Here is a 15,041-nt window from a genome sequence, read left to right as displayed (position 1 = left end):
AATACAACAGTCTGCATCCGTTCAGAACGGATCAGTTTGTATTATCTTTTACATAGCCAAGACGGATCTGTCTTGGAACACCATTGAAAGTCAATGGAGGACGGATCTGTCTTCTATTGTGCCAGATTGTGTCTTAGAAAACTGATCCGTCCCCATTGACTTACATTGTGTGTCAGAACGGATCTGTTTGGCTCAGTTTCGTAAGACTGACCCCAAAACGCTGCAAGCAGCGTTTTGGTGTTCGCATCCAAAGCGAAACGGAGACAAACTGATGCATTCTGAGGTGATCGTTTTCCATTCAGAATTCATTAGGGCAAAACTTATCAGTTTTGGTCCGCTTGTGAAGCCCTGAACGGATCTCTCAAACGGAAAGCCAAAAACGTCCAGTGTGAAAGTGGCTTAAAGGGGAATTCAACTTAAATTTGTCTTTTGAGAGGCTCTATGAACCTGATGAAATCTCAGGATATTGCTGATGAATCCTGTCCATCCCAGAAGGCTACCACAAGCCCCTTTAAAGGGGTTGGCCCATCTCCTACATTGGGGGCATATCGCTGGGATATGCCACCAATGTCGGATAGGTGCGGATCCCACCTCTGAACGGAGCCCACAAAGGGGAGAGCGGCCTCGTATATGCAGCTGCCCTCTATTAATTTCTATGGGAGTGATGAAAATAGCTGAGCAGCGCTCTGCTATTTCCCGAAGTCCCATACAAATGAATGGGAAGCACAGGTCGCAAGTGCGACCCCCGCTCCATTCACTTCAATGTACTGAAGGATAAAGCCAGCACTTGTTTTATTTCGGCAGTCTCATAGAAAAAAAAAACTCCCAGGCTGTGGGCTGTGTGCTGCGATTGGCCAGCGCTGCAGCCTAGGAGAAGGAGACGCCCACGGGACAAGGGAAGACCCGCCTACTATTACTTAAGGAGCAAAGGTACCGGAGCCTATAACGGGAGAACGGAGCTGCGCCCGGGGATAATAGTAAGTGCAGTGAGATCCCCGGGCGCCGCTCTATATGGCAGCATACTCAGTTCACATAGTTTATACAAGTGAAAGGTCCTCTTTAAATTCTTTCTTTATTCAAATTTTTTAAGATCATGGAGTAATTCTTTTTTACAATGAAATGATGATGTAAATCATTATCACAAACGTAAATAAGATTAATATACATAGCATTAAGTGTCATGACATGTATTACAATGAAATTGTACAATAATCAAGTATTAATGCACAAAAAAAACATCTAGTTCTCAAAAGCTATTGAACCTATAACAGTTGTTCTGGCGCATGTATTTCTCCAAAAATGTACGAAGTAATTAACCGTGTGTTACTGTACCCTTTGTAATAGGGGTGTGTCCTTATGCAGTCTGATACCGGCAGCACTGATTGGACAGCTCCAGGGGGTAGGACACACCCATACCTGCTAACACCCAGTTGTCAATTTATACATTTCTATGAGGAATAACAAAGGAACCACTCAACGTAGAGTTCTAAGAAAAGAAGCTTCAGAATTGTTATTTTGCAGAGAACATTATTTGGCAAGTTTAAGCAAGCTTTACTGTAAAATAAATGATTTAGTATATGACCATTGCATTGACCGGTATCTGAACCTAGAAATCATAGGCATTAAAAAATGGGTTTCTCCCCCATAGATATTTATGGCTGGTTGGTTCCCAGTGTCCCCCATCTTTCACGAGAGTCGGGGTCCCTATGTTTCGTGGGGATTATAAAAGCTGAGATTCTTGCCCACAATTAAGAATTCTGTAGCATCTTATCCTAGAACTCTGCGTTGCGCTGTTCCTCTGTTATTCTCCCTGGAAATATTTGAAAATCCAACGTCACAGGTTTGTCTGCACATTGAAGACTTCTCTGTGGTGCTGTCACACACTTGCCTATAACATCCTTCTCAGTGTAACATAGGGCATCATAGACAAAGGGCAGGGGCTGCAGCTCTTGGGAGATGGGAAGCTGCCCTCTTGCATGATTATCTTGGCCCTTCTCGTTTCCTCTTCTGGTACCAAATAGGAAATCGGTGTGATATTTTTTAATTTTTTTTTAGTTATTAGCCATGAGATCCTATAAATGTGGACTCCTCTCGTGTTGTGATTGGCTTTTAAATACCAACCCTAAAGCAGAGCATGCCCTGCGCCGGATCGTGCCGGGCTTCCAAAAACCAGCGCAGCCTGGGTGCATTTGATGTCCTGTCTCTGCTCTCCCCTTGTCAGGGAAACATAAGTTTCCTGTTGATGTAAATGGGGGATGGATAACGGAGTGAGATCCATGAGAGCGCAGTCACCCACGGCTTCATGAATTTACCACTTTTACTAGTGCTTAGTTATTGGACATCTATTACACTGGAAAGTTTAACCTGGCAACTAGTAATCTGGAAAGCACTTCACCCTTTACACTTACGCTGGGTTCAGACCTGAGCGTACTTGAACGTACGCTCTGTATGCGCGATTGTACGGGCGTTTGCAATCGCGCATACAGAGACAAGCGAACGCCCATTGTCGCGCGTTCCCGCTGAAGTCTATGTACGGGAACGCGCGACAAGACGCCCCAAAGAAGCTCCTGTACTTCTTGGGGCGTCGGGCGTTTTACAGCGCGATCGTACGCGCTGTAAAATGCTCAGGTGAGAACCAGTCCCATAGGAAATCATTTGGTTCTTGCCTGTTGAGCGTTTTACAGCGAGTAGGAACGCGCTGTAAAACGCTCAGGTGTGAACCCAGCCTTAAAGTTTTACTTTTATGTGACCATTTGATAATCTGGCATTCAGTTGATGGCACAGTATTGCGGTCTGTTTTTGCCCGTTTTACATGTGTTGGCTCCATGCAGATCATTGGCAGGTGTCCTGTGTTGTATTGCAAGAGACAAAGATCAAACCTTCAGTGTTTTTGCACATTTAAACAACATAAAATGCTGTACGCAGCCTGTAATCCGGGGTTTACGTTTTGTGGATTACGAGCAGGACCCATTCATTCTCTATGGGGCAGGAATGGATGCGGACAGAACACAGTGTGCTATCCACATCCGCATTTCCGGAGTGAGCCCCCGATCTTCCGGTCCGCGCTCCGGAAAAAAAATAGAACATGTCCTGTTCTTGTCCACAATTGCAGATAAGAATAGGCAGTTCTATGGGGGTGTCGGCCGGGTGTATTGCGGATCCGCAATGCACTACGGACGTGTGAATGGAGCCTAAATCGGCCAAATGTTTTACTACTCCCAAAAACTCCCATGTAGATGGCCACCCCATCCCTTCCTCCTTTCTGGAGCTCCACATATGGGGCCGCCACAGAGGGCCACACAGTGCTTCATAGTACTTTGTAGTTGCCAACAGTCCTGAATTTTCCAGGAATGTCCTGCCAAATGGACGCTTATAAGAAATATCTTAAAATAACCATCGATATTCGCCCTTTTTCTCCCTGCCACTTCCAGTCCTCCCTGCTGCTGTTTGTTTTCCTGGCTGCAGCAGTGACGTCCTGTGTACACCCAGTCATCCTGCAGCCAATCCCTGACCTCAGGAGCAGCAGGGTGACCGCGTGTGGGCAGGATGTCACTGCTGCAGCCTGGAAGATGGCTTCAGCGCCAGAGTACTGGAGCATGATGCTGGAAACGGCAAGGGAGAAGAAAGGGGGAAAAGTATGACTTATCCTGTTTTACAAATTCACTGTTGCTGCCGGTGTCTTTCTTTAACTTGGACGACCCCTTTAAGAGACAGAGAAATGTCTATCTCCAGGAAGGGAATACAGCCTCCTTTCCCAGAGACCAGGGGGTGACTGGGAAGCTGCATACGGAGCCTTATGTGTGTGTATAGTCTGATTACTCTACCTTATGTATCCTCCAGCAGTACATCATATATTGACTCGTATGTTATTACCACGCTTTTTGCCTTTAGTAATCCTTAGTAATAACAAAATGTTTTATTCTTACTATTCTCAGGGGTCACCGGATCCTCTTAACAGTGCATTCCACCTCACATACAACATGGTGCTGAACCTGCTGCGTGTGGAGGAAATTAACCCCGAGTACATGCTGGAAAAGTCCTTCTATCAGTTCCAACATTATAGAGCCATTCCTGGAGTAGCAGAAAGTAAGTCACGTTTCTCTCTCTGTGTTTTCCGTGTGAGTGATGTTGCTTTCTCAGTGCGGACCCTTTAACTCTGATCATGAAACTCGAGGGGTTGTCTATATAACCTAAGTATTACTCCCTATCAAAAGTTTTGATTGGCGGGAGTTAAAGTGGTGAAGCCCCTGCTAAAATGACAAGTAAAGGGCCCTTTACAGGGACTGAGAATCTGCAAGATGATCGTTGGATCATTATCAGGTAATATAAAAGTGCTGCCGATTAGCCGATCAACAAGCGAAGCGATCATTCATCGGATAATAGATCATTTATGAGATCACAAAAATTGTTGTTTGCCAGCAGCAGATTGTGCTGTATAGACAGTGTCTACTGCCGGCAAACGACGAGTCTGTATGGGGGCGAGCAATCGCTGCTCCCCATACTGTGGAGGAGATTACTGCATGTAAATACAGCGCTCTCCTCCACTGATGAGCAGGCGATTGTCAGGAAGTTATGCTACCTTCCCACAATTGCCTGCTGTATCGTCCCGCCTAAAGAGACCTTCATAAGCGCCCAGACTAACGCTATTTCTCCTGACTGCTTAAGATGGAGATTGCCTAGTAGACTGTCTATTGAGGGCGTCTTTATTTCCGTCTTCAAAGTTCAAAAGGTGAATATACAATTAAGGCTCCATTCACACGTCCGCAATTCTGTTCCACATTCATTTCTATGGGGCCACACGATGTGCTGTCCGAATCCGGAAATGCGGACCCGCACTTCTGGGTCCGCAATTTCGTTCCCCCCAAAAATGGAACATGTCCTATTCTTGTCCGCAATTGTGGACAAGATTAGGCATTTTCTATTATAGTGCCGGCGATGTGCGGTCCGCAGAATGCACATTGCCGGTGTCTGTGTTTTTGCGGATCCGTGGATCCACAAAACACATACGGATGTGTGACTGGACCCTAAGGCAGACAAATTGACTGCTCGTCTTATATCTGAAAACTGTGTACATTTTCTGCTCTAAAGAATCTATTTCAATGTCGATCATAGGATTTTTCTGTATTTTTAACGAGAATTATTTCATGTAAAAAATCAAGGAATTTTATTGGACTTGTACTGGAACGTGCACTTTTTATACCAAATCATAGACAGGCAAGAGCTGGACAAGACACTGGGGCAGCAGATTACACTCCAAAGCCATCTGAATTGTGAACGCAGCTTTCCACATACTCCTTAAAGGGGTTCTCCTGTTTCCCTATATTGATGACGGTAGGTCCTCAGTATCGGGGCCAGCACTCCCGTTGGTCAGCTGTATGAACAGAACACAGCACTCGTACAAGCGGCGAATTCTTTTCACTATTTATCTGCTCTCCTTCGGCATTGCAGCGGCAAGTAGTGTAATTACTGCTCCTCCATCCCATTCACTTCAATGGGGTGGCTCCATCCTATTCACAGGTAAACGGTGAAGAATGCTGCGTTTTCGTCATACAGTTGATCGGCAGGGATGCAGGCAGTCAGGCTGATGACCTATGCCGAGGAAAGGTCTTCAGTATAGGAAAAGTGGCAAACCCCTGTAACGACCTGCACTATGCTAATCATACAAAGCTTCTTTGTACAACAGACCCGTTTCAGATGACAGTACTGAAGTGTCACCTTAGATATCATTACTATATACTTGTTATTGGCCATTTGTCATATAATATGAATCGTAAGTTTTTTTTTAAGTGTTAACACTGAACCTGTCCCTCCCTGATTTACAGAGGTGAAGAAATTGGAGGAACAGTATAACTGTATTCAGATTGCTAATGAGGAAAGCGTTGTCACCTATTACAAAATTCGCCAGCAGCTCGCTAAACTCGCCAAAGAGATAGAAGATTACATCCACAAGCCCAAGTATTGCCTCCCGTTTCTGCAGCCCGGAAGGCTGGTTAAGGTAAGCGCGTGGCTTCAGCTTTAAGTAGAGTTTTGCTGCATTTCCTCCACTTCGGGGGGTTGGTTCACAATGAACAACGATGTCCTAATAAATACATACCCTTAAAGGGCTTCTGTCACCCCACTAAACCTTTTTTTTTTGCTTACTTATAATCCCTACACTGCGATTTATGCCTACATGATCTAATCATTTTGGTCCAGTAGATTTTGTTTAAAACTTGCTTTTAAAATATGCAAATTACCTTGCTACCAGCAAGTAGGGCGGCTACTTGCTGGTAGCAGCCGCATCCTCCGATCCTAAAGACTCCCCCTCCGCATTGTGATTGACAGGGCCAGGGAACGGGATCATTCTCTGCTGGCCCTGCCTGTTTGCATTCAAAATCTTGCACCTGCGCCGCGGCCGTACCCGTCTTCAATCGGCGCAGGCGCACTGAGAGGCAGCCGCTCCATCCTCAATGCACCTGCGCCGGGTGTAGATGTGACATCATCGTTGCAGGCGCAATGAGAATGGAGCGGCCGAATGAGCGGCCGCCTCTCGGTGCGCCTGCGCCGATTGAAGACTGGTACGGCCGCGGCGCAGGCGCCAGATTTTGAATGCAAACAGGCAGGGCCAGCAGAGAACGATTCCGTTCCCTGGCCCTGTCAATCACAATGCGGAGGGGGAGTCTGTAGGATCGGAGGATGCGGCTGCTACCAGCAAGTAGCCACCCTACTTGCTGGTAGCAAGGTAATTTACATATTTTAAAAGCAGGTTTTAAACAAAATCTACTGGACCAAAATGATTAATTAGATTATGTAGGCATAAATCGCAGTGTAGGGATTATAAGTAAGCAAAAAAAAAAAAAAGGTTTAGTGGGGTGACAGAAGCCCTTTAATGTACAGATTGTCAGGGATCCAACTGCAAGATCCCCACCAGTTTGTAGGACAAGAGCAGCCCATGCACCCTAGGTGGTTGTTTAGCCGACAGCTGTTCTTTCCAGCCCACCCTTAAACTCGGCAGAGATGGCATATATTCTGAAAATAGAGAGGACAGCAAGCAGCTGCCGGACGCCTGGCATTGTTTATCTAACTTGTGAACAAATCGGGCATGCTGAAATCCAGTTAGCCTGATCCTCCTTTCCCCTGACATCTGCCATTGCAGGAAAGTCGGGACATCATCCTACTTATTAGGTGGTTGATCGGTTATGCAGAAAATGGTGGGTTTGGCTGACATTCAGCTAATGGCTATGACCAGCTTAAAGGGAACCTGTCACCATGAAAATGCAGTGTCTGCAGTTTGTTATAGAGCAGAAGGAGCTGAGCAGACAGGTATATAGTTTTGTGAGAACAGTATAATTTGTATTTTGTTAATTTTATTTTCTCGCCCAATTCCTTGGGGGACACAGGAACTCTTGGGTATAGCTTATCTCCATAGGAGGCGTGACACTAAGTAAAAGACTGTTAAGCCCCTCCTCCAGCAGCTATACCCTCAGCCTGGAGAGAGAGACTTCCAGTTTTTTGCTTAGTGTCAAGGAGGCAAGACACCCTCTGCACTGCAGAGTTGTCTTTGTGAAGATTTTTTGATTTTTTACTTTTTTATTTTATTTTCACTTGATTTTTTTCACAGGGACAACAGAGTCGCAGCAGACTTCTCTGTTTTCCCGGGGTTGAGCTGCGCCAGGGCCGGTTATCCGCCCTGCTGCCTCCCCCACAGAAGAAAAGGAGGACCAGGGCAGCTCATGCTCCCCTGCATCCCGCCAGCACTGGGTCGCCCACCTGCAAGCCCCTCTCCAGCTACTGTCACTTCTGTGCCAGTGGCTGAAGGGGCGGCCCCAGCTGGATGGACAAGAGGGTGAAGACATCACATGGTGAGGTGGCTAGTGCAGCCATTCCGCTCCCCCGCTCCCCCTCCCTCCCTCCCTCCCTCCCTCTCCCTTCCTTGTGACTTCCTCCCCTCCGCTCTGTCTGTACTCCGTTCTGCTGACCTTGTTGCTCCGACTCTGGGGCGGCCTGTCGGCGGTGCCTTAATGTTACTTGTCAGTACTAGCGGCGCTCATGGGAGGGTTGTTAGGAGCGGCCGGGTCTTGTGATCGCCGTTCGCGCAGGGCTGCTATTCTACAGGCCCCTGTCTTTTCGGCTCCTGCCTTTCGCTTCGCTGCGGCGTGGGACATGTGGTGATTGGATGCGCGGATTGAATCGCGCGCGCGCGAAATTGTGTTCGGCGGGGGGCGGAGTTTTTTTCGTTGCCGCGTCCTGCTGGTTTTCAGTCAGGGGCCGGATGTTCTTCTTCCCGCGCCTCACTGGTCCCGCCTCCTCTCGTGCCTGCGTGATTCTGTGATCCTCACTTCAGAACGGACCACTGCTTGCCGCCGCTGATCTGCTGCTGCTGCCGCTGCCGTTCTGCTCCTCTGTGACCTGGTAGGACTGTTGACCCTTTCCTCCACTGCAGCCCCCTGGCCTGGACGCAGTTTTTTTCCACCAACATGTCTGACCCCTTAGTGCCTGCGGGACCCTGGTATCATACCTGCACCGCATGTAAGGCGCCCCTTCCTCAAGGGCAGCCTGACCCGCATTGTTCGCTTTGCAAAGACCCATCGCAGGGTCCGCCGTCTGTTGTGTCACCCCCTGGCCTGTTGGATCCCCCTGACTGGGCTAGATCCCTCTCCCAGGCTGTGGTTAGTCTCACTAGCGTTGTGGGCCGACTTGCAGATGTGTTGCCCTTGTCGCAGCCGGATGATTCCCCTGCTGGGCCCTCCGGGTCCGCTGTCCTGGCCGACCCGTCTGAGTCTCTCTCTGCAGGCGATTCCTCCAGAGTCCGCCAATCCCAGAAGCGGTCTAGGGCGGATCACCGGTCATCCTCGGATGCCTCGGTATCCCCCCCAAGGGTGCGTTCTCAGTCGGGCCCTTCCTCCTTGCAGGATTTGCCCTCTGAAGGGGAGCTGGTTGATTCCGATTGGGATATGGATTCGGCGCTGCCTTCAAAGCTGGCTTCCGCTGTGGGCCACCTCATAAACAGTATCCGTGATACCTTTAAAATTCGCGATGATCCTCCTGATCCTGAGAAAACCAGTGTTTCCTTTTTTCGCCAGAAGCAGGCTTCAGCGGTTTTTCCTCTCCATGCTGACTTTTCGTCAGTGGTTTCTAAGGCCTGGGCCCGTCCTGATGCACGGTTTACCCCGCCAAAAAAGTTAGATGTTTGTTATCCGTTTCCGGCGGATTGCATCACAAACTGGGCGTCTCCTCCTAAGGTCGACCCCCCTGTGGCCCGTTTGTCCAAGAGCACGGCTATTCCCGTCGCAGATGGTTCTTCCTTACAATCCACTGAAGATCGTCGTATAGAGGCCCTTACAAAGGGTGTCTTTTCGGCCTCCGGATCCGCGCTTAGGCCAGTCTTTGCTTCCGCTTGGGCGGGTAAGGCGGTTTCAGAATGGGCATCTCAGCTGGATCTGGAGCTTGAATCTGACGTCCCTATTCAAGACCTCCGTGCCCTGGCTCAACTTATCGTTCAGGCTGGAAAATTTGTATGTGAAGCATCCCTGGATGCAGGGGCTCTTATTGCCCGTTCGTCTGCTCTGGCCGTGGCGGCTAGGAGAGAGCTTTGGTTAAAGGTTTGGTCGGCGGACGCCGCGTCAAAGCGGTCTCTTACTAGCCTTCCTTTCTCTGGTGCTCGTTTGTTCGGAACCCGTTTGGATGAAATCATCTCGGAAGCCACGGGGGGGAAGAGTACCCATCTTCCCCAATCCAAGGCTAGGAGCTCCACTCGTGGTCGTCCCACCTTCTCCCGTTTCAGGTCTTCTCGTAGGGCTTCCGCTCCTCGCTCCGCCTCTGGTCCGTCCGCTAACCCTGTCCAGGACAGGCGTAAGAAACCCTTTTTTCGGACCCAGCCCTCCTGGCGCAAATCTCAACCTGCTCGCGCTCCCGCGACCAAGCAGCCCCCCGCCTGAAGGTGCGCCCCCACCCACCCGGGTGGGGGGACGTCTCCTCCTGTTCAGGGACTTCTGGCAGGCGCACGTCTCCGACGCCTGGGCTCTCGAGGTTGTGTCTTCCGGATACAAACTCGAGCTTGCGTCCCTTCCCCCAGTTCGGTTCTTTCGCTCTCGGGTTCCCCGGGATTCCCGAGGGGCGGCCGATTTCTTTGCTGCCGTTCGGACTCTTCTAGACAAAGGGGTCATCATCCCGGTTCCTATGGGAGACAGGTTCAAGGGGTTCTATTCGAACCTTTTTGTGGTCCCCAAGAAGGAGGGTTCGGTGCGACCCATTCTGGATCTGAAACGGCTGAACCGATTCCTTCGTCTTCAGCGGTTCCGGATGGAGTCTCTCAGGTCGGTGGTGGCCTCTCTGGAACAGGGGGAGTTCCTGGCCTCCATCGACATCCAGGACGCCTACCTTCACATTCCAATCGCACGGTGTCATCAGTGCTTTCTGCGTTTTGCAGTGGGGTCCGAACACTACCAGTTCGTTGCCCTTCCCTTCGGGCTGGCGACGGCCCCTCGTGTTTTCACGAAGGTCCTGGCCCCGGTCCTCGCCTTACTTCGCTCCAGGGGAGTTTTTTCTGCTTCCATATCTGGACGATCTCCTAATCAAGGCGCCTTCTCTGTCACTGACTTCAGCCAGCGTGGATCTCTCGCTGCAGACCTTGCGCCAGTTTGGTTGGGTTATCAACCTACCCAAATCCTCTCTTGTTCCTTCCCGGCAATTGGTCTTTCTGGGGATGCTGCTGGATACCGATTCTGCGGTGGTTCGTCTTCCGTTGGAGAAGCGCCTGCTCCTCCATCGGTCGGTTCGGAGCCTTCTGTCCCACCGCCGTCCTTCTTTCCGGTTCAGCATGCGGGTCCTGGGTCAGATGGTGTCCTGCTTCGAGGCGATTCCTTACGCGCAGTACCACTCCCGCACCTTTCAGACGGCCATCCTGTCCGCTTGGGACAAGTCCCAGGAGAGTCTGGATCGGCATTTTCCCCTTTCCCCCCAGGTTCGCTCCTCTCTCCTCTGGTGGCTGCGGACCCCTCTTCAGGGGAAGTCCTTCCTGCCATTGACTTGGCTGGTGATTACCACCGATGCCAGTCTGCGGGGTTGGGGGGGAGTGTTTCCTCCCCGGTCCGTCCAGGGCACTTGGTCTCCGTCGGAGTCCAGACTGCCGATCAATGTTCTGGAGCTGAGAGCCATTCTTTTCTCGCTCCGACACTGGACTTCGTTGCTGCAGGGTCGCCCTGTTCGGGTCCAGTCGGACAATGCCACGGCTGTGGCGTACATAAATCACCAGGGGGGCACTCGCAGCGCGGCGGCGATGAGGGAGGTGTCTCTGATCCTTCGCTGGGCGGAGGTTCATGTTCCGGCCCTTTCGGCCATTTACATTCCGGGGGTGGACAATTGGGCGGCGGATTTCCTCAGTCGGACGACGATCGACCCGGGGGAGTGGTCTCTGCACCCCGACGTCTTCGAGTCTCTTTGTCTCCGTTGGGGTCGTCCGGACGTGGATCTCATGGCCTCCAGATTCGACCACAAACTTCCCATCTACGTGGCCAGGGCCAAAGATCCGGACGCTTACGGCGCGGACGCGCTCGTCCTCCCCTGGACGGAGTTTTCGCTCCTCTACGTGTTTCCGCCCCTGCCTCTTCTTCCGCGGGTCCTTCGGAAGATTGCGGCGGAAGGCACGCCAGCAATCCTAATCGCCCCGGACTGGCCGCGTCGTCCGTGGTACGCCGACCTTATGTTGCTTCTGGCAGACGCTCCCTTGCCTCTGCCTCTCAGAGAAGACCTCCTCTCTCAGGGGCCGATCTTCCACCAGCATTTAGGGTCGCTACGTTTGACGGCGTGGCTATTGAAACCGCGGTCCTGACGCGGCGGGGGTTTTCGGCTGACGTGGTCCGTACCATGATTCGTGCACGGAAACCGGCCTCGGCCAGGATTTATTATCGTACCTGGCGGGCCTATTTGGCTTTCTGTGAGGCCTTGGGGACTCCCCCTCTGAGGTTTTCCCTTCCTACGGTCTTGTCTTTTTTGCAATCTGGTCTGGTTCTGGGCTTGGGTCTCAGTACCCTGAAGGGTCAGATTTCGGCTCTTTCGGTTCTTTTTCAGCGTCCGCTGGCTCCGCTCGGTCCGGTTAAGACCTTTCTTCAGGGGGTTGCTCATTGTGCTCCCCCCTATCGCCCTCCTGTTCCTGCTTGGGATCTAAACATTGTGTTGGCGGCTCTCCAATCTTCCCCTTTCGAGCCTCTGCGCAAGGTTTCCCCTCGCTTGTTGTCTTGCAAAGTTTTCTTTCTCGTCGCTATCACGTCTCTTCGGCGTGTGTCTGAGTTGGCGGCTCTTTCTTGCGTGGAGCCCTTCTTGGTTTTTCACCAGGACAAGGTGGTTCTCCGTCCTGTTCCGGAATTTCTTCCGAAGGTGGTGTCCGCCTTTCACCTGAATGAGGATATTGTCCTTCCTTCTCTGTGTCCGACCCCGTCGCATCCCCGGGAGCGGGAGCTTCACCGTCTGGATGTTGTTCGGGCTCTCAGGATCTACCTGGATGTGACCAGACCCTTTCGGCGTACGGATTCTCTGTTTGTGGTTCCGGAGGGTCCGCGCAGGGGGCTGGCGGCGTCTAAGGTGGTTGTTGCCCGCTTTCTCAAGATGGCTATTGTTGAGGCTTACCGTGCTCGGGGCAGGGATCCGCCCTTTGGTGTTACCGCTCATTCTACCAGAGCGGTCGGGGCTTCCTGGGCTCAGCGTAATCGTGCCTCGGCTGAACAACTGTGCAAGGCGGCCACCTGGTCTTCTTTGCACACGCTCACCAAGTTTTACAGGGTGAACACTTATGCCTCGGCGGATGCTGCTTTGGGCCGCTTGGTCTTGCAGGCGGCGGTGCCTTAATGTTTACGGTGCCTGGTTCGCTTTTGATTGTGGTCCCTCCCTGTTTGTGGACTGCTTTTGAACGTCCCAAGAGTTCCTGTGTCCCCCAAGGAATTGGGCGAGAAAACGAGATTTTTGTATAACTTACCAGTAAAATCTCTTTCTCGCTCTTCCTTGGGGGACACAGGCGCCCGCCCATTATTTTTTTGTTGGCCTTCGGGTGTTTTTTTCGGACTTGTTGGTATTGGTTTGGTTACTCCTTGCCTTTGTCTTGCACTACTTGGGCACATAACTGGAAGTCTCTCTCTCCAGGCTGAGGGTATAGCTGCTGGAGGAGGGGCTTAACAGTCTTTTACTTAGTGTCACGCCTCCTATGGAGATAAGCTATACCCAAGAGTTCCTGTGTCCCCCAAGGAAGAGCGAGAAAGAGATTTTACTGGTAAGTTATACAAAAATCTCGTTTTTTTCTGCTCTTCTGAGCCTTGAAGTCAAGCAGGTGATCCTATCTATGACTGGCAGCCTACCCTCTATGACTGTGCATATAGCGATAGGACAAGCTCCATCAGTCTATTAATTAAGGTATGGCTACACTGGTCGCGGTCAGGATCGCAGAGTAACGGTGATCCCATAGAAATGAATGGAATCGCCACGCTGGTCGCAAGACATCTGACACTGCTGGATTTCTTGTGACTGCCGTGGCATTCCCTAGCATTTCTACGGGATTACTGCTACTCTGCGATCCTGGCCACAACAGCTGTCGCGCCACCAGTGTAGCCGTCCCCTTTTTTGAGTGGCTAATATATACTGAGTCATAACTGAGCCACACCTTGGTCTTCACCATTCTGATCCCCTCTAGTGCTAATTTGTGTGCTTGCTGTAACATACATGGCAGTTCACACCGTGGTCTGGAGATCTGTCCTTGGGCCAAGCAGCTGTTACCCGGGCATTTTCACAATAAATGCTGTCACCCTCTGTTTCTCTGCCAACTGGAGTCCAATTTTATGACTTTTCCATTAGTCATTTATACGTTTTCACAGGTTTTGACAGACTTCATGATGAGTCTTTATTACTTCTCGGCCCTGTATTACACATGATCTTAAGTTTCACCCCCGCGCCCCCTGCAGAAATGTTATTCAGTACATCTGTTCGCCAGTCTGTCATACCAAAGCTGTGATACATCTCTTACAGGTTAAGAATGAAGAAGATGATTTTGGATGGGGCGTAGTGGTCAACTTCTCCAAAAAGTCAAATGTTAAGGTCAGTTATGTGAGCGCATGCTTATTTCTGCATGGTTTTAGTTTAATGTTTGCATTTCAGTGGATTTTCCCATCACAGCAATCAATGACCTATATCAAGAATTTTCCTTCACTTCCCGATCACTGGGGACCCTGAGAGATCTTGATTGAAGGGGCCACCACCCCTTTTGTGTGTGCAGGCGCTATGAATGGTTCTGAGTAGCTGTACCTGCCAAGTTCTTGTTAGGCCAAAGGGATTGCTATGCTTTACAAGAGTGGCGACCCCTTTGCTCTCAGGATCACAAGGGTTAACTAGGCTAGGCAGGATGCAGTCACTTTGCAGACATTGCTTTAAAGTCAACCCCTTTAATAATTCTATTAACTTACAAGTGGCTTAACCTTACGAGGCCTTTACAATCCCCGATTATCGGGCAGATCATCGCCAATTGTGCCACCAATTTACCCAATGAATATTCGGAACACTTATTCAGCAGATAAGTGGATTGTTCATGCGGTCACCTGAATCATTGTTTGCTGGCAGCAGATCCTGCCGTCTAAACAGCTTTTGCTGCCGGCAAACGGATTCTGTATGGGGGTGGGCGATGGCATTAGCGATCATTGCACATAAATACAGCGGTCTCCTTCCTGACAATCGTCCGCTCAGTTGAGCAGTCTGGAGGGCCTTTAGGAAATGCTATCAGTGTACAGGTGTAGCATTGCTGTGCTATATAAGTAGGTAGAGGGCTGCCACATCTCGATGATGGGTGGTGGGTCCGACCTCTGGCACTCTCCCTTATCAGCAGAACGAGGAACAATGTAGATTGTATTTGAGCACAGTGCCATACATACAGCTGTGGCTGTGCCTGGTACTACATGCCATCACTGTTCTCTACAACCGAGCTGGAATACCAGGCACAGCTACATCAGTATGTACAAAAAGCAACATGGCCCCTTCATTCCTATGGTTTGTTGCAGTTCAGACCTCCACTGTACATACGTTGGTGC

At 50.4% G+C, this 15,041-nt stretch overlaps 1 protein-coding gene across 1 annotated transcript in view; it reads left to right on the top strand.

Moving 5' to 3' along the window:
• Nucleotides 1–15,041, top strand: part of MTREX (Mtr4 exosome RNA helicase) — a 95,402-nt gene that overhangs the window by 57,891 nt on the left and 22,470 nt on the right. Inside the window, exons 16-18 of the mRNA XM_044276229.1 lie at nt 3,936–4,086; nt 5,823–5,995; nt 13,990–14,058. Coding sequence (XP_044132164.1) covers nt 3,936–4,086; nt 5,823–5,995; nt 13,990–14,058 — 393 coding nt within the window. The remainder of the gene's footprint in view (nt 1–3,935; nt 4,087–5,822; nt 5,996–13,989; nt 14,059–15,041) is intronic.

Source organism: Bufo gargarizans, chromosome 1, assembly GCF_014858855.1.
Source record: "Bufo gargarizans isolate SCDJY-AF-19 chromosome 1, ASM1485885v1, whole genome shotgun sequence".
Classification (NCBI taxonomy): domain Eukaryota; kingdom Metazoa; phylum Chordata; class Amphibia; order Anura; family Bufonidae; genus Bufo; species Bufo gargarizans.
This window is presented reverse-complemented; position numbering and strand designations above follow the sequence as displayed.